The following is a 17,820-nucleotide window of genomic DNA, read 5'->3' as shown; positions in this document are numbered from 1 at the left end:
ATGGTGCTTTCGAGACCTAGTGGAAGGCCGCCTGGACCCGATTTTGTGCTGTCCCACGCCCGCTGCTCCTTAGAGATGGGGAGGGGGTAGCAGGAGCGGTCAGGTCTCGTTTCCCACCGCAAGTCCATGGCTGAGCTACCTTGAGATGCAATTGAAGGGAGGGAGGAGGGAATTTTCTGTTCGTTTTGCATTCTTACTGAATGACCAGCTCCCATCTATACCGAAAGACAAAATTAGTGTGTATACTTTGAGGTGACATATTGGAATACGTTATTTATTATAGCATAATTTTATACAAAGCGTGATTTTTACCAACTGGCATACTATAAAAGAGTAGTTATGCCGTTTATCTACACTACATTCCTAGATAATACATATACAAAACATACATAGTATGCTTATATATAAAACCACGTTAATTATCTCTCAGGCTTCTGTATTTGCTTATTAATTGGGTTCATATACATGTTTAATTACAACTGTATTATTGTAGCTTATATTAGAAACTAATGTTTAATTACAACTATGCTATACATATTTTAATGTGAAAAAAATCCACATTATTCTTAGTCAATATTCACACTAACTATAAGAATGCGTGGAATATATATATTATACATCTCTTTGAGTAGAAAATACATAAAATTGCAATATGAGGGGATAATCTCTCACGAATGAGGAAGCAGCGGCCAAGCGCTTGCACCCCATGCCTGAGGCAACGGGGATGAAGCTGGGAGCCGGCACAGACCTAGGGCAAGACTAGAACCTAGCCACCCTCAATACAGAAGTCAAGGTCTGACAAACGACACTTCCAACACCAGTGAGATCAGTATCCATTTGTTAAGATGTCTTTTTCTCTGAAGAGCAGAATTTGATCTAATATTTCAAGTGTTTCCTTTATGGTTTATAAAACAATAACAATAAGAAGGTCAGGTTTGACAGGGCTCCGGGCAATCTGATGTAACAGAGGACGTCTCTGCTACCGGCAAGGGGGTTGGGCTGGGCGATCTTTGGAGGTCCCTTTCAACCCAAAGCATTCTTTAATCCTATGATTCTACATTAGTGTGTTTATTACTAACACATTGATTATTATACGTATTTGTTTATAATAATGCATAAAATTGGCAAGGAAATTACATATTATCCGAGGCTGACCTCCTCAAACAAGCAGCAGAAGCTCTCAAAACCCAACACTCAACGCCTGCTTGCTCTACATCTGCCTCTCATCGAGGGTCAGGAGTCCCCACCCATGCCAGACCCATGGTGGTGTGGGCGACACTCACCTCTGTGAGGAATGGTATCCCCGATGTGGTCGCTCCCAGCTGGTAGCAGGAGCTTTCATAGGCACCTTTTATCCTAGCAGAAGTGTCTGCTCCTTGAGAAGGAGGACAGAGATTAACAGCAAACAGCAACACTGCCCTCGAAGCTGGCAGGTAAATCACGCTTTTAATTTTCAATATCGCAGCTGTAATTGAGTGTACATGCACACAGACAGACGTGGCAGACATGACAGACAGACAACGCTCTGCAGCAGGCTTTGCGCCCTGTATCTTCCCGGGGCCGGTTAGCCCATGCATTCAGCGTTGGTGGCAATTTGGTTTCTATTGCCAAAACTTGTCATTTCATCCTCCCACCTCCACTCTGGCACCTGCGTAATGCAGGCAGACAGATACTGCTCTCCATTTTGCTTTGTCGTGTGGTGGAGGAGTCTCCATGGGATGTTTAAAAGAAAAGAGAAAAAAGAAAAAAGAAAAAAGTGGCGAGGGTAAAAAAAAACAAAACAGAAGGGGAGGCGGGGGGGAAGCATCTGTGGAAGAGCTACTTTCGTTTCGAAATGGCTGATTTCATCCATTTCCCAGCCTTGAATTCGGACTCGGCCCAGGAGAAATCATCACAGACTCCTCTTTATTACCATTGTTGTTAGGGTTACTCCGTGCCCAGGAAGAAGAAAAGGGGAATATCTACTGACATCGGTATTTGTCCAGCCGGGAGAAGGGGGTGTTTGTTAGTGGGAGTGGGGGTTGGTGTTGCATACGCATGTATTCACCCACTCTCCCAAAGAATGCCGCCCTGCCGTCCCCTCCTCCCTCCCCGGAGCCTTCCTTACCGGATTCCTGCTGGTCTTTGCACTACTCCAGCCCTACCGACCCTTGCCAAGCTGTGCCGAGACGCGCCAAAGGATACCAAATCGTGCCAAAGGCTTCCTAACCGTGCCGAGACGAGCCATATCTCATTGCCTCGCAGAGAGCGAAGATGTGCCCGCAGCACCTACACCCTCCATACCCATCAGCCTTCCCCGCAAACAGGTACCCTGCACCCTGGGAGGGAGAGGGATGCGCAAGCAAAAGGGCTTCAGGGCAGGGAGAAGGGACAGAATAGGGAGTGAGGTGTAGCTGGTGTCCCCCACTTCGCCACCCCGGAGATGCTGCGCCGGGCTATGGGTCCTTTTTCAGCATGGGCTGTGGGCTAAGCACTCCTCCGGCCCGGTAGTGAAGTCGGCGGCAGGTTGCTGGGAGGATTTTGAGCCAGTTCTCAACTGCCCTCCTCCCCGCCAAAATCTCACCCTCCAAACCGAAAACGAAGCGGCGTGGCACCGCGCTGCACTGCCGCCGAGAAGGTCGGGGTTTAGAAAACAGTTAATTACCCGTTTCGGTCACCGGAGCGGGGGCTGAGGGGCAGGAGAGATCCGCTTTTTCTTTTGACCTTTTTTTTTCCTCTCCACTCAACGGCCCCGCGTTGACCATGTGACGAAAAAATAACAGCGCGCCCGGGCCGATACTGGCCTCTGCTTTTAAAGCGGCAGGGATCCGCTAGACGAACCCCTCCCGGGGCAGCAGCGGGACCCCTAGGTGGGGGGGTAGGGGCGGTTCGCGGTGCACTGGGCTGCCGCAGCACCTGCCCGTGGAGGATCGAGTGCTGTTCAAAGTTAAGCAAAAAAGACCGAGAAAACAACCAGCAACACGTCTCAACACCACACCACCACCCCCACACACACACACTCGCTGCTAAACAGAGCAGGAGGCGGTGTGTTAGGAGGGGACAGAGTGGGGAGGGAGGGCAAGGACATGTCGTCAAGGCTTTATTTGAAATTATGGGAGAGCACTGCTATTGGCCAGCCTCCGCACCAGTTTGGTGCTGGTGCTCCTGAGAGAGAGTGGGTGGCAGAAGATAGGAGGCCGGCGGCCTCCTCCTCCGTCCCCGTATCGCGAAGGCAGTTCTCCTTCGCTAGCAAAAGGCGGGAGTCGCCCTCTGGGAGGAGTTTAAATGAAGAGGAGGTAGGAAGGGGGCAGGGGGAGGGAGAGAAGGGAGGTGGGGCAAAATATGGAGTCGAAATTAGTCAGATGGAAAAGAAAACAAAATGAAGAGGGGGAAAAAAGTGAAGAAGAAAAAAAAAACGGGGGGAGGGGAAAGAAAGGGAAAACAAAGGCAAGCAAGAAAAAAAAATCAGGGGAAAAAAAAAGAACATACGACTCACCAGAAAACATCAGAAGAAAAAAAAAATCAAAGAAAATCCGCTCCAATGAACGAAGCGTGAGAGGGGCTGGTACCCCGATGGGCCCCCCCCCCGGGAAGGTATTTCTAGCCCTGCACACTGAAGGCTTCCCCGCAGTGATGAGGCCTCGGATAAGGTGCATCATCTACTTTCGTCGGTACCACCGCCTGCGTCGGGCGCGGGCACGGGCACCGGGCTGGCGTTTCCTCCGCCGTATCGCCGGGGAGCTGTGGCTGCGCTTGGTCTTCCTGCTGCTGATCCTGCGCAGGAACCGCCGCGGGAGCCAACGGTCCAGGTAAGGCACCTCCCGGGGAGCGGGGATGCCCCCCGGGGTAAGGGGGGGGGGGGGGAGCTGTGGATGTCGCGGAGAGAGAGACCATTCCCGGGACCCCCGGGAACCCAGGGAGCACTTCCCAGTCCCTCTGTGGACCAAGGGCCAGGGTTGTATCGGGTACACATGGGATTTGCATAGGCCTAGGGTTATGATTGTTGTCATCATCATTAGTAGTAGCATTATTCGCATGATTATTAGCATGGTTGTTGTTGTTGTTGTTATTATTATTATTATTATTATCATTATTTTCTGGTTTTAAAGGCAGCAGGAAACGACAGGTTCTTGGAAAGTTTCTGTAACCCATTTCTGCCTCGGTTTTGCAGCCTCTTTCCTCCACCTTGAGAAGTTTTTGCTTTCCTTATTTCTTTCTACATCTTACTTAGGAGGCGGGAGAGGACATTAAAATATATATATATATATAAACCCAAAACCAAACAAACCCCTCACTCCTTGCTAAGATTTGCAGGCAGCCCCTTGAGAGCAAGCGACATAATTTCTTCTTTGAAGAGAGAAAATGGCCACTGTGTGCGGAGTTACTTTTTTACACACTGCTGTCTAACACTGTGGAGCAAATAAATACAAGCATACACACGGCCTGCTTCACCCCCCCTTATTGCTATGTAAATAAGTGCAATTAGGGTCCGAACAGCCGAACGGCATCATAAAGAATAAACACATGTATGCATAAAACATCTTGGGAGACACCCGAGGTTGGAACTTAATTAGAGGCCTTTTCCTGGTTGCAGGATGTAGAATCAGATTGTGCTGGATCTGTACAGGCCTCAGTCATTAACAGATCATCAGTCACACAGTGAAAATTAAAGCAAATGTTAATTTTTATGAGAATTTGAGGGCTGTTCTGTGAAATCCTCATTAAGGGGATCATTAGATGAGTCCACAAGCTGCCTGTAATTCAGAGCACAAATTGGAGGGGATAGGAGAGGGGTGTGTGTGTGTGTGTGGAAGAACAAAAAAATCCCAAAACAAGAGGAAAAGGAAAATATTTGCTTGGAGATAGCTGGGGAAAAAAAAAAAAAGATTAAAATACAATTATACAAATATATATTTAAAAATTAAACCCTTCACTCGAGTGTGAATGGGAGGTGTGAGGACAAAGCAATTAACACACAGCTCCAGACTCTGTTCACATCACTTCTAGTGCTTTTTGAATATCAAGTGTAGGGAGATATGTATACATAAGTGTAAAATTTAAAGTACACACACACATAAATATAAAACTGGGCCACAAGATCCAATTTTCTTTCTTACTTTCAAATCCCTCATTTCTTGCATTTGTGGTAGGCCTAATTTGTTGGGTTTTTACATCAAATGAGAGAAAAAGAAACTGTGAACTCTGGCTGACTTAAAATGCACACATCTCCAATAGAAATCAAAGCAAAACACATACAGGAAGGTGCAGATTTTCTTGAAGAAAATTCTCTGTAGCAAAGGATCAGACAATGTGACAATTCCCAACCTCCTCAGCCCCTCGCCCCCCCTTTATTGCTACATCTCTGTTGTGGTTTGTTGTTTGTTGGTTGTTTTTTTGTTTGGTTTTGGTTTGGGTTTTTTTTTTTTATTTTTTTGATATCTTGAGTTCTACTAAAGTGCAGGATAGGTGCACAATTGTTGCTGAAATGTGCTGAGAATCTGATTCTGGAGAACCTGGGGAGGAGGAAAAACAAAGATGTGTATTTATGCTAAAAAAAAAAAAAAAAAAGTTTTTCCTTTTTTTTTTCTCAACACACTCTTTCTGTAGCAACTTTACAGTCCAAAAAGCAGTGATAAATATTTTGGCAGCTACAAGACAGTAACCCCCAAATCCAGATAATTTTGTGGCTCAATTTGGTGAAAGAGGGTGGTTTCATAAGCAGAGTAGATGACAATATTTCCCCCCCTCCCTAATTATTTCAAGGGTGGAGAGGAATAAATTAGGAAATAAAAAGAAAATAGGATTGGTTGAGAGATTTTTTTGCCTTTATTTCCTATGTAGAGAGACAAGTCTTGTTCTCAAGCTCTGCTAAAAATCAATTTGCTTAAGGAAATGTATGAAACGAAGAGAATTTTCGTACTACTCGAGCAGTGTAAGAGAAACTGCATCCATGAAGCTGCTCCTGACTCCAGACTGGGTCCGAGATGGGGAGGGAAACTCAAAGAGCGGCTGAAGAAGACGATCTTGGAGTCGCCTGCCCAGGCAGATGTTTTTCGTACGTCAGTTAAACCCGGTTAATTGTTAGGACGATGGAGAAGACTTTCTTTTTCTCCCCCCCCCCCCCCCTTTTTTTTTTCCTTTCTTTCTCTTTTTCCCCTTTCCCACCTTTTGTGTGTTTGTTATTTATCTTTGTTTTGGGTTTCGTTTATTTGTTTGTTCGTTTGGGGGCTTTTTTGTGGTTTTGTTGCTGCCTTTGGTTTTGTTTTGTTGTTACCTTTGGTTTTGTTTTGCTGTTGTTGTTTTATTTTATATTATTCCATTTTATTCCCTTTTGGTTTGTTCTGTTTTGTTTTAAAGAGAAAGGGATATTTCCTCTGCTCCAACTTAATTTTCTTTTTGTACTGTTAGGTGATTATCCAGAGCCATCAGAGTCGTTTCACCTCCCGATGGCTCTATAGCTTAAAATGGGGGTCTGAAATATTGCACGCCTAACCTTTTTGGAGGGTTTCGGGGGGGGGGGGGGGGGGGGGGGAAGTTTTTTTTAAAAAATACTTTCACATTTATTTGGGGCTATATATGACACGGACGTGCACTCGGAACAACTTTATCTCACACTGCTTGGAAAGGAGAAACTGAAGTATTTATTATTTGCTGTCTCAGCTTGTTCGGTTGTTTGAACTTTGTTTTTTGTTTTTATTTTCGTCTGTTATTTTTGTTGTTGTTGAGTTGAGGGGTGTTTGTCTTTGTTTTGGCGATTTTCTTCTTTTTAGGGGTAGTTTAAATGATTTGTTAATTGTTCGTTAGGATTTTGTTTACTTGTCCCCCCCCTTTTTTTTTTACTTTAAAAAAATAAGAAACAACAAACACAACACCAAACAAACAAACAAACCCAGAAAACCCAAAGAAAACCAGCTCTATGGCTCGGTCAGCTTCTCAAGTTTTAAAACTGAAGTTGTCAATTTTACTATTCTCATTGAATATACGCAATGAGGACAATGATCTTTACCAGCGTTATGACATTTTTAAGCTGAAGGAAAGATAGTGCTCGGCTATTTCTTTTCATCAGTTTTGCTTTATTTTGGTTGAATTGGGTGTGGGGTTTGGTTGGGGCTTTTTTTTTACGGCGCTTTTTTTTTCGGCGCTTTTTTTTTCTTCTCTTGGTTGTAAGTCGGGTTAAATCCATGCAAAATCTTCATTGCACACCCTACCTCTGCCCTTCCTGCACCTCTTTACTTCTTTTCTCTTTTCTTTTCTTTTCTTTTCTTTTCTTTCCTTTTCTTTTCTTTTCTTTTCTTTTCTTTTCTTTTCTTTTCTTTTCTTTTCTTTTCTTTTCTTTTCTTTTCTTTTCTTTTCTTTTCTTTTCTTTTCTTTTCTTTTCTTTTCTTTTCTTTTCTTTTCTTTTCTTTTCTTTTCTTTTCTCTTTCTTTCTTTCTTTCTTTCTTTCTTTCTTTCTTTCTTTCTTTCTACAGGCGGGAAAGACTTATTTATGATGTTCTCTATAGTTTGTCTCTGTACTATTTCATTAACCTCTAAATTTATTAGATAAGTACTCTGTAGTGGATAAAATATGTTATGTAAATGCTCTGAAGTGCTGCTAAAAAAAAAAAAAAAAAAAAAAAAAAGTTTAAACAGTAGCCAGTCTTAAACTGAGAGTAAAATGGCCGATTTGGGTGACTGAAAATTATCTTTTCCATCTTCTGTGTGATCATGCGAACGGTTTGAAGGGTTGCTGTGCTGTAGGACTAAAACTGATCTGTTTTCTGTGCCAAAGATCTGCATGACTGAACAGTGTTTTTAAAGAGGACCAAAAAAAAAAAAAAAAAAAAAAAAAAAAAAAAAAAAAAAGCAGAAAGGTGATCATGAGGAGGTTGCTAACGTGGATAGGTTTTCTAAATACTGTCCCACACACACACTACCCCCTGGAAAACATCTTGGGTTAAAATTTGTTGAGGGAAGCTGCATTTTCCTCCCTTGCCCAAAACCCGGGTGTAATACAGTGGCCATTTTCCAGAGCACACCACCACCACAGGCTGGCCTGTTGTTTCCCTAACTCCAGGATAACCCTGCAGCATTAGGGTTTTTTAGGTCTTTTATGTGTTTAGCTTGAATTTGAGGTGGCTTGTTGGCATCAGAATTATGCAGAAATAGAAACATGATCTGCGTTTGTGATGGAAAAAAATATTGTGGCTTCAATAATATAAATTTTTATATGCATGTGTGTGTATATATGTACTTTTTTTTTTTTTTTCTCCTAATGGCCTGCTAGGTCAGTAAGTGATTTGGAGAGTCAGTGATCATTATCAGGAGACCTTTTTTGCTGATTTATGCCATTTTGCAGTTTCACAGCTTTTAATGATTTTTATCTGGGATGGAGATGCATTTAAGAATTTTTTTTTCCAGGGATGGAGGGTCATTTAAATAGATTTTAGCAGGGATGGGTATGGATATAAGCGATTTATTTTCATAGATGGAGACACATTCAAGCAAATTTTATCTGAGGTGGAGATGTATTTAGAAAATTTTTATCAGAGATGGAGATACTTTTTTTTTTTTTTTCCCCAGAGATGGTGATGCATTTAAGCAAATTTTAGCAGGGGTGGAGATGCATTTAAATAAATTTTAGCATGAATGGAAATGCATTTGGGCATTTTTTTGGAGGAAGGGCCTTGCAGAGAGTTCACCTGGCTCCTCTAGTGATCTCTTCACTCACAAATATGTTGATGTGTGAGAGTATACAGAATCATAGAACAGTTTGGGGTGCAAGTTTGGGGTCCAAAACTCATCTCGGGTGCAAGTTTTGGGGTCCAAAAGTCGTCTAGTCCAAACCCTTTGCAGTAAGCAGGGACATCCTCTACGAGATCAGGTTGTTCAGAGCCTTGTCGAGCCTGACCATCTATTATAATATATACTATATTATCTATTATAGTATATACTATATTTAATATCTAAAAATAATATTTTATTTAGAAAAAATATGTTTATATACTTATGTACCCATAGAAAGACACATATATATATATTTACACACACACACATAAAACACACTATCAATGCCATTCCAAAGAAAGCAATTTTGGCCAACAACTCTGTTGTGCCTCACTGTTGATCTGAGTTCCAAGTCACCAAAAACACATAACCAAGGAGGTTTTCCCTTTGAGTTTATCTCTACATGGCCAGCATTAAAGACAGAGAGGGCATGAAGGACTGGTGGACACTTTGCCTGTTGGGTGGAAGATGCTTTACTCTTCATTTCTTTTACAAAAACTCACCTTTTAAATATTTTCTTCCGATTTTTTGTCAATTTTTATTTTTTAAAATGAACTCCTACAGGTTCTTGCTGAGGGGGTACCTTACCTCGCTGAAACCCCTTCCTCCTCCAAAATGGAACACCCTACACTTGCAATACTACTTTCCCTAAATCAAATCATAGAGGAGGGATGTTCAGCAAGTTCCCAAATGAGGAAATTCTAGTGAACACCCGATTTATCTATGCAGGGAGAAATTTGCGTTTCTTTCTCTACATCCGGAGGTGCCTCATCCCTTCGGCCAGAGGTACATAGATAAATAAAATGCCTTTTCCCCCCCTTTTTTTTTAGCGAGGGAGGAGAGGGGGGAGGAAAGAACTCTAAGGCCAAAAGTAAGAAAGGAACAACTAAGATACGCTTCTTAGGCAATCACAACGGGTTTTCCAAGTTAAAAAGAGGACAAACAACTAAAATACTTCCTTAATCTGCTCTCTGCGTTTGCTCACTTCCCTCCCTGCCTGACCTCTGAGGCAGCTCCCGCTCTCCGCATCGCCCTGCGAGATGCAGGAGCCTTCAGCCCCTCCTCCGCCCTGCCGCTGGCTCAGCTCTGCCCGCAGCTCGGAGGAGCGGGGTAAAAAACAGCTTTCGAGTCATAGGTGCTACCTGGCCCCGTGCGTCTTGGGTTCAGTCTCTTGTTCCTTTCAATGGGGTGAGGGTCTATTGTGGGGTGAATGTCACTGGCACTTTGTCCAGCAGGGATGAGTGGAAGGGCGGAAAGCAGGAGAAGGAGGCAAGTGCTTGGTTTTGGGGTGACAAGGCATTGGGTGTGCAACCTCTGGCTGCCAGGATGGATGAGCACATTACTCTACCTGATACTGGCCGGTTTTTTCCCGACCGTGAGAGGCTGCGGCAGGGCTGGGGTACAGCGGCTTTGCCTTGCCTGGTGCCTTAAAGGTGGATCTCAGATTTCCCGTGGGCATAACTCTTTTCCTCATCCGGGCCCGCTGCCCGTCTTAGCCAGCGGCAGGACGGAGAGGTGGATCTAAACCCACCGCTCCGAGGTCTCGGAGCAAGGCATAGCCACTCCTCAAAGGGAGAAAACAAAGCTATCCTTCCCAAAAGATTCTCTGTGCCCGGGCAAGGCTCTGGTATGTGTGCCCCCACTGCCACCTCCCATCTTCCCTACGCAAAGTAACCACGGGCTCGTTACCACCTGCCCGGGCCAGTGCAGGTGCTGCCAGCCCGGAGGAGCAGTTTGCCAGTGGGGCTGTGCCATAACCCCTCCCCAAAGCAGAGAAAGATGGGGGGCACAGAGTTGCAGCCCCCTTCGTCTTCCTGCTCCCGCACCGATAGCACCCCCGAGAGTCGGGAGGTGGGGAGGCAGCTCCCGCGTCGTCCCGCCCCGCACTCTTGGAGAGGGGGTTGCGTGAAATCTCACACTCCCCTCAGCACACTCTCCCTCCGCCTTCCCCACGGGTGGTGCTGTCATCCAGCAGACCTTCGCAGCTACCCCCGCCCTGTGCTGCCTCCCCCCCCTCCTCCCCCAGAGCGGGTCCACAAGGTTTGGGTAGAAGGAGTGATTTTAGGAGGTTTAGGAGGATTTTAGCGTTGTCCCCAGCACGGCTCAACCGTCTCAGCTCTGAGCCGGTGGCGGGGAATACTGCAGCGCCTTACCCCTCCCGCAGTATGCGCAGTGGGGTACTCAGGGGACGTACTCCGGGTTCGGGGGCATTGGAGTTGGGGAGGGGGGGGGGGGTGCAGGGGGAAGTGGCCACGCCCCTCGGGAAGGAGGAGCCGCGGCGCAAAAACGGGGGAGATCTGTGGCAGGGCTGATAGAAAAGAAAGAACTAAGTAGATCGGTCAGGAGTGGGGTCGATGGAGCAGTTCCCCCAAGCTGAGGGCTCCAGTGACCGACTATGCAACGCGGCTGCCCGTGGGGACCTCAAGGAGGTGCAAATGCTTCTGGAAGCGGGTGTGGATCCCAATGGGATCAACTCCTTTGGGAGGACCCCGCTCCAGGTACGGAGCAGTGGGAAGGTGGGGGTGGTGGCGCAAGAGGGGCTGTCCTGGGAAAAGAATGGAGTGGGTCTGGGGTTTTGAGTGATTTTTTTGTTGTTATGGTGGGAAGAAGACTCCCTTCTTTCCGGAGCCCTCACCGCTACCGCGAATGCCAGATGGCTTCAGAGGGGCATTGCTGCAGCAAACGAATTATACCTAACGGTGGTCGGAAGAATAAATGAGACTATAAAATCCCCTTCCAGATGGCTTCAGGGAGCTGACTGAGCTCAAATACACCTTCCTGGTTTGTTTATTTGTTTGCTTGAATGGGTCTCGTTCGTTTCACCTTAATGAGTATTTTCTCCCAAAAGAAATGTGAGATCCCCTTAGTATATTCACTTGAAAGAATGGCAGAAAATAGGATGTAGTTGAGTGGGAATTATTTTTTTTATGCCAGGTCTATATCATCAGTCCTCGGTATTATTAATATTATTTTAACTAGTCACTAATAGTGGTGACGCTAATCAATAGATATCTGAATCACCAGCCTGTGGTGTAGCTGCTTTTCAGGCTTTCTGAGAGCTCCAAGTGTGTTTTATCAACCAACAGTCCTTAAACTGAAAGTTTTTAAATGCTCATTGAAGGATTTATGTGCTACAACTTAGATTGGAGTCGTGTATTTGATTTTTATATAAACATATATAAAAAAGCAGGAGGGGGGGGCGGGGGGGGGGGGGGGGGGGGGAGTGGGGGGAGGGAAAGAAGAACTTGTCATTTGAAGCCATTTATATAATGATTCACCAGCTCAGCTGCACGGCCATTTTAGTCCTTGCATTTTACCTGTGTTAAAGGAAATGTTTTCCCAAAGTGAGTTACTGAGAAAGGCATCAAGAAGGTTATTCATTTTGTTTCTGCTGTAGGTTCAAATACCAGGTGAAAAGGGTCCTCACACTGCTGTAAGTTGTTAAGTTTTGTGCTTGCTTCTCTCAGAGTGAGCCTTAGCTGTTTCACTCACCAATACTCTGCAAAATGGCTGCCACAAGTGAATCTTTGTTTTTCTGACACATTTACCTTCTGCAGGAATTTAGAGATTATGAATTTATGCACAAAGAATTTTTACATTAAGAATTTACATGCTATGAATGTATACATTATGAGATTTTTAAACTTTCCCCGCCCTCACTTCTGTTGCAGAGAAAACCAAATATCTGTAGTTTGCAACCAAATTCCAACCAGAAAGAAAACAGTGACAAAACCTGTTGTCTCAAGGTCTTTTATAGTGTTAATACTCAATTTATAGAGATTAATTTTTTGTTAAATATGGAGTTGTATGTCCAGAAGAATGTGGAAAGCAAAATTTCAAATGCCATTTTCTTCTGTTTGCCTGTCCATTGCTTTTGTTTGTTCCTTTTTGGCTTGTGGGTGGTGCTTTTTTGGGGGTTTGTTTGTGTAATTTTTGTTTTGCTTTGTTTTGTTTGTTCGCAATCAGGCCTTTCCAGAAGTTTCTGCCTTTGATTCCACTCCAGAATGGCATCAGGGTGTGTATAAGCAGTTTAGAATGTGGAACAGAACACAGAGAATATGTAGTACACTGTGTCAGAAAAACTATATACTGAATGAAACAGAACATAGAGATATGTAGTATGTCACAACATACATAAATGGTGTAAGATATGGAATAGAATATATAGATATATAGCATAACAAGCATATATAAATGGTGTAAAAAGTGAAAGATAAAATACAGCTATGTAGTAAACTGCGGGACATGTAAATGACACAACATGTGGAAGAGAACATACAGATATCTTGTACAGCATGGCATATATAAATGTGGAAGAGGAAATATAGATTTGTAGTACTCCATGACTTATATAAATGCTATAAAACGTGGAGCAGGATTTATAGATATGTAGTACACTGTATAATATATAAATGACATAAAAGGTGGAACATAGATTATAGATATTTAGTATACCATGGCACATATATGCCACATAAAATGCAGAACAGAGTATATATATGTGTGTGTGTATAGTATACCATGGCACATATAAATGGTAAAAAATGTGGAACAGAACTTACAGATATGTGTTACGTCATGAGATATACAAATAGTGTAAAATATGGAAGACAGAATGCATATATACACAGTACACATAAATGTATAAGATCTAGATCAGAACATGTAGTCAGGTGGTGTGGACTTGATGATCTGTGAGGTCTCTTCCAACCTTGGTGATACTGTGATACTGTGATACTGTGATAGATACGTAAAGAAATAAGTGCTATAAGAAGTGCAGCTGAACATACACGGATCTAGTATACCATGAGATTTCTATAAATATGGAAAAGAATATATAGATATGTAGTATGCCATGACATCTATAAATGATATAAAATGTGGAGTGTGGTTTATGGGTATGTAGTACCCCACAGCATATATAAATAGTATAAAATACGGAAGAGAAATACAGAAATATTGTATTATATCACAATACATATATAAATGGTACAAAATGTGGATCAGAATATGTAGATATGTAGGATACTAGGGTTTTATAAGTGTTGTAAATTTTGAGACAGAACCTGCAATAACAGTTTGGCAATAGCTGGTTTGAAAATCAAACCCACGGCAGCTAATATTTTAATTTATCACGGAACAGCTCCAGTGGGATAGGACGCATGAGAATCACCGAGGGCAGTCCTGTGCATTTATGCGGCTTCAAGGAACTGACCTGGGAGTATTCTGCCCCAGAGACACCCCTAGCTCCGCGGCTCCATCGGCCCCAGCCCCTCAGCCTCGCGTTGCTCCGCTCTTGCGAAGTCCGTTGGAGCTGCGCGGCGCTGACGCTGTCTCTCCCCGCAGGTGATGATGATGGGCAGCCCACGGGTTGCCGAGCTGCTGCTGCAGCGCGGAGCCGACCCCAACCGCCCCGATCCAAGCACCGGCTGCTTCCCTGTCCATGACGCGTCCCGCTCCGGCTTCCTGGAGACGCTGGCGGTCCTGCACGGCGCCGGGGCCCGCCTCGATATACCCGACGGTCGCGGCCACCTTCCCCTCGACGTGGCGGAGGGAGGTCCGCATGGTTTGGTGGGCCGCTACCTACGGCATCCGCCGTTCCTTCCCGCCGCCGCACCGGGAGCCGTGCCGCCAGCCGAGGGGGCTGAGGGCTGATCGATTTCCCCTCCCCGCTGCAGCTATCGCTGGCTGAGACCCTCCCATCCCCCTGAGAGTGTGTCTCCCACCTCCATCACCCTTGCCATCACCGCCATCTGCGGCGCTCCCGGGAGTCCGGCTGCTGGGGCGGGTCGTTCTCTGCCCCTTTCAGCCTGGAGCTTGTCCCGTACACCTTGCTTCTGCAATTGCTGCTGAGTTTTCCAAGAAAAAAGAAAAAAAAAAAAAAAAGGAAAAAAAAAAAAAAAAAAGCGTAACGAGCCAAAAAAAAACCCCAACTGCTGGGACCTTTTCTGGTCCTTCCCATTCCCCGCCTCGGCAGGTCCTCTGCGTGGGGATGACAAGCAGTACAAGGATCTCCAGGGAAAAATAAACCAAAAATCAAATTCGTGGGTTTTCCTTCCCCTCACTCCTTCATTTTTTGTCAAATTGGTACGATTTAGAGAAGTGAGAAAGCTCCGTTTCCCTCGGGGGCTTGTTCGCCTCCCTACAACGCCCACTTTCGTGTGTATGGAATATTGTTTTTATTCACGATAGTACTGGTTTTATTCACGATAGTACTGGTTTTATTCACTGTACTGAAGTGCATTGCCTTTCAGTGTTGCCTTGAAATCATCCACACGTTGTTCTGTGAAACAGTGAGCAATTCGGCCCCATGCTCACTATCCCCGTCTGCAAATTTGATTCGTCTTCCAATCTTCTCCTTTTATCACCCCCTCTCAGCTGAGAAAGTCTTACAATATTTCACACTTATCGTCTTAATAAAGCATTTAACACTGGTTACTCTTTGGGAGATATGGGGATTACTATGTATGAAGGGGTTAAGGGAAAACTCCTCCGGCAACCGTTTGGTTGCTGTACAAGTCAAACTGCTGAGAAATCACGTAGAGCCAGAAGATCTTGGCAAAGGCTCTGGATGTTTTAAAACAGTTTTTCGGAGCCTCTAAATCAGAAAAAAAAGAAAAAAAAAAAAAAAAAAAAAAAACAAACCAACCAAACCCCAACCCAAACAGCAAAAACCCAACACCAAACCAAAAACGAACCAAATCGCCGATATGAACCTCTTCACAGATATTGTCTCCCTTTTTCCTTCACGATTTTAATCATCTGCTCGACGTTCTTGTGCTTATGTTTGGCGACATTCCTGTTACTGTTCAACTGCAAAATAAGTAAATAGTTTGGCTTAAAAAGCAAAAGGAAAACCAAAACCGAAACCCAAACAAATCCACGTGTTCAGCTATTAAACGGTTCTGTTCGCAAAACCGCTCAGTGTCACAGGCTGTCATTTATCTTGGGTTTATTCCTTGCTTCTCTCTCTCTCTCTCTCTCTTTCTTTCTTTCCTTCTTCTCCGTCTGTGCTTAAATACTTGCAGATACACGGCACACACGTAGGTGATTATTTATGCAGATGCACACTCGGGGTAAAAAACATCCATGAAACGCATTAAATTTTTTGTTTTGTTTTGTTTGGGTCTCTGAGAGACTTGTTCTAGTTGCAGATGCTCCTCCTCAGTACTTTAAAGGTCCCTCCCAACCCAAACCATTCCATGATTCTATGATTTTTAATTAAAGCAACAGTTAAAGAGCATCAGGAATGCTCAGCTGTATTCCCCTGCCTTTTTGCGAATTTGCCTAAAATCCATGAGCTTAAGATTTCCCCTCCCCTCCCCTTTACTGCAAGCACAAACAGCAGAAAATGGAAGAAATCTCGGGGCAGTTTGTTTTCCCTCGCCTCTCGCAGAGATTTTGCGAGTTTGGTGGGAGGTGGTTTTGCGCTTTTTTTTTTTTTTTTTTTTTTTTTTTTTTTTTTTTTTTTTTTTTTTTCTTTCTTTGCATTGTTTTCGTTGCTCAGTGCTCAGGAGCACTTGTCTCAGGGCACGGATCACCAAACCCGAGGAGCTCCGAAGCCTCGTCGTTTCACCTCTAGCGAAACGTCTTTGTTTTTCTCCCCCTGCTTGAATATCGGCAGGAGCCCATCTCAGCTGTGTGGAGCATCCCTGCCCACTCATCTCTCCGGGCTGCCCACCAAACAATCCGCTGTCTTCCCAATGGAAAGGAGAAGAGCCCCAGAGAATCTCTTTACAAACACCGTATCCACACTGGGATGCCCACAGGGTTTCATATAGCTTCTCCCCACCCATGAAAGCCCTGCTGAAAGAATTTTGAAGATGCCCAAGACCCTGGAGAGAAGAGGATGAAGAGTTTTAGGGACAGGGGTTACACACAGAGGTGTCAGAGATAGCGTATGTGAGGTAAGTGCCTGAACCTGGAGGAGAGCAGACTCAGAGAAGATCTGTTTTGACAAATATCTTAAGGGAAGGGGTCAAGAGGATGGGGCCACCCTCTTTTCAGTGGTACCCAGTGACAGGACAAGGGGCAGTGGGCACAAAAGTGCAACCCAGGAGGTTCCATTTGAACAGGAGGAAAAATTTCTTTGCTGTGAGGGTGCTGGAGCCCTGGGGCAGGTTTCTTAGAGAGGCTGTGGAGTTTTCTTCTCTGGAGAGATTCCAAACCTGCCTGGACATTGTGATCCTGGGCAAGCTGTTATGGATGTCCCTGCTTAAGCAAGGAGGTTGGACTGGGTGATCTCCAGAGGTTCTGGCCAACACCCACCATGCTGGGATTCTGTGAACAGTCGTATTTGCTTCCATTTGCTGTATTTTAGTACTGCTGTGATGAATAGAAAGGAACAGGAAGGACGCGCACTGCTTAGGAAAGGGTCGAGGTTTTCCCTCCCCATATTCAGCCCGTGCAAAAACTCATTAAAAAAATCATCACACTGAGGAGGCAACTTCATGCTGGTTTTATTTCTGTTGTAAATCCTCATTCTTTGGACAAGGAGCCACAAGCACTGTGTGTTGCAAAGTACCCTTCAAATGTGTGTGAATGCCATCATCTAATGCAATTATTTAAAACATTTTGACTAGTTACTTTCCAATCTGGTGTCCTTGGTCAAGCTTTTATATTTAATAAAAATGCCTTCAAGGGTAACTCAGAGTCATAGAATTACAGAATCATAGAATGGTTTGAGTTGGAAGGCACCTTAAATATCATCTAATTTCACCCTGCAGATCCCATCCAACCTAGTCTTTATCTCCATCGAGGAGGTAACCGCAACCTTCCAGAGCAACTTGTTCCAGTGTCTCACCACCATCACTGTAAAGAATTTCTTCAACATCTCCTGTCTAAATCTCCCTTCTTCTGGCTCAAAACCATTCCCCCTCATCCTGTCACTACAAGCCCTCGTAAAAAGTCCCCCCTCAGCTTCCTTGTAGGTACTTCAGGTACTTGAAGGCTGCTCTAAGGTCTCCCCTTTTCTTCTTCTGGCTGAAGGGCACCAACTCCCTCAGCCTGTCCACACAGGGGTGGTGCTCCAGCTCTCTGATCAGTTGCAGCCTTCCTCTGGACCCACTCCAATAG

At 44.7% G+C, this 17,820-nt stretch overlaps 2 protein-coding genes across 3 annotated transcripts in view; one reads left to right on the top strand and one right to left on the bottom strand.

Annotated features, from left to right (window-relative positions):
• Positions 1-2,204: 2,204 nt before the first annotated feature.
• On the top strand, positions 2,205-15,354 carry LOC135173401 (cyclin-dependent kinase 4 inhibitor B-like). Of its 2 annotated transcripts, XM_064140265.1 has the most exons (3): positions 2,205-2,306; positions 3,611-3,788; positions 14,092-15,354. In XM_064140265.1, the coding sequence occupies exons 1-3, from the start codon at positions 2,254-2,256 to the stop codon at positions 14,398-14,400; spliced, it is 540 nt and encodes a 179-aa protein (XP_063996335.1). In that variant the 5' UTR covers positions 2,205-2,253; the 3' UTR covers positions 14,401-15,354. The 2 variants fall into 2 exon arrangements, with proteins under 2 accessions (XP_063996335.1, XP_063996336.1); XM_064140266.1 differs by lacking the exons at positions 2,205-2,306; positions 3,611-3,788 and adding an exon at positions 11,071-11,243.
• Positions 15,355-15,446: 92 nt separating this feature from the next.
• Positions 15,447-17,820, bottom strand: part of MTAP (methylthioadenosine phosphorylase) — a 46,102-nt gene continuing 43,728 nt past the window's right edge. Inside the window, exon 8 of the mRNA XM_064140363.1 lies at positions 15,447-15,558. Within this exon, the coding sequence (XP_063996433.1) occupies positions 15,466-15,558 (93 nt within the window). The 3' untranslated portion in view covers positions 15,447-15,465. The remainder of the gene's footprint in view (positions 15,559-17,820) is intronic.

The sequence above is a fragment of the Pogoniulus pusillus genome, chromosome Z (genome assembly GCF_015220805.1).
Source record: "Pogoniulus pusillus isolate bPogPus1 chromosome Z, bPogPus1.pri, whole genome shotgun sequence".
Taxonomy (NCBI): domain Eukaryota; kingdom Metazoa; phylum Chordata; class Aves; order Piciformes; family Lybiidae; genus Pogoniulus; species Pogoniulus pusillus.
Note: the sequence above shows the minus strand (reverse complement) of the source record. Positions and strands in the feature narration are given on the sequence as shown.

What these genes read in the sequence shown, in the direction of transcription:
- LOC135173401 (XM_064140265.1), top strand. Translation starts at nt 2,254, where the DNA reads ATGTGCCCGCAGCACCTACACCCTCCATACCCATCAGCCTTCCCCGCA. An exon ending in TCAGCCTTCCCCGCAAACAG is followed by an intron (nt 2,307 to 3,610) that starts GTACCCTGCACC and finishes GCTTCCCCGCAG; the next exon opens with TGATGAGGCCTCGGATAAGG. An exon ending in CGCGGGAGCCAACGGTCCAG is followed by an intron (nt 3,789 to 14,091) that starts GTAAGGCACCTC and finishes CTCTCCCCGCAG; the next exon opens with GTGATGATGATGGGCAGCCC.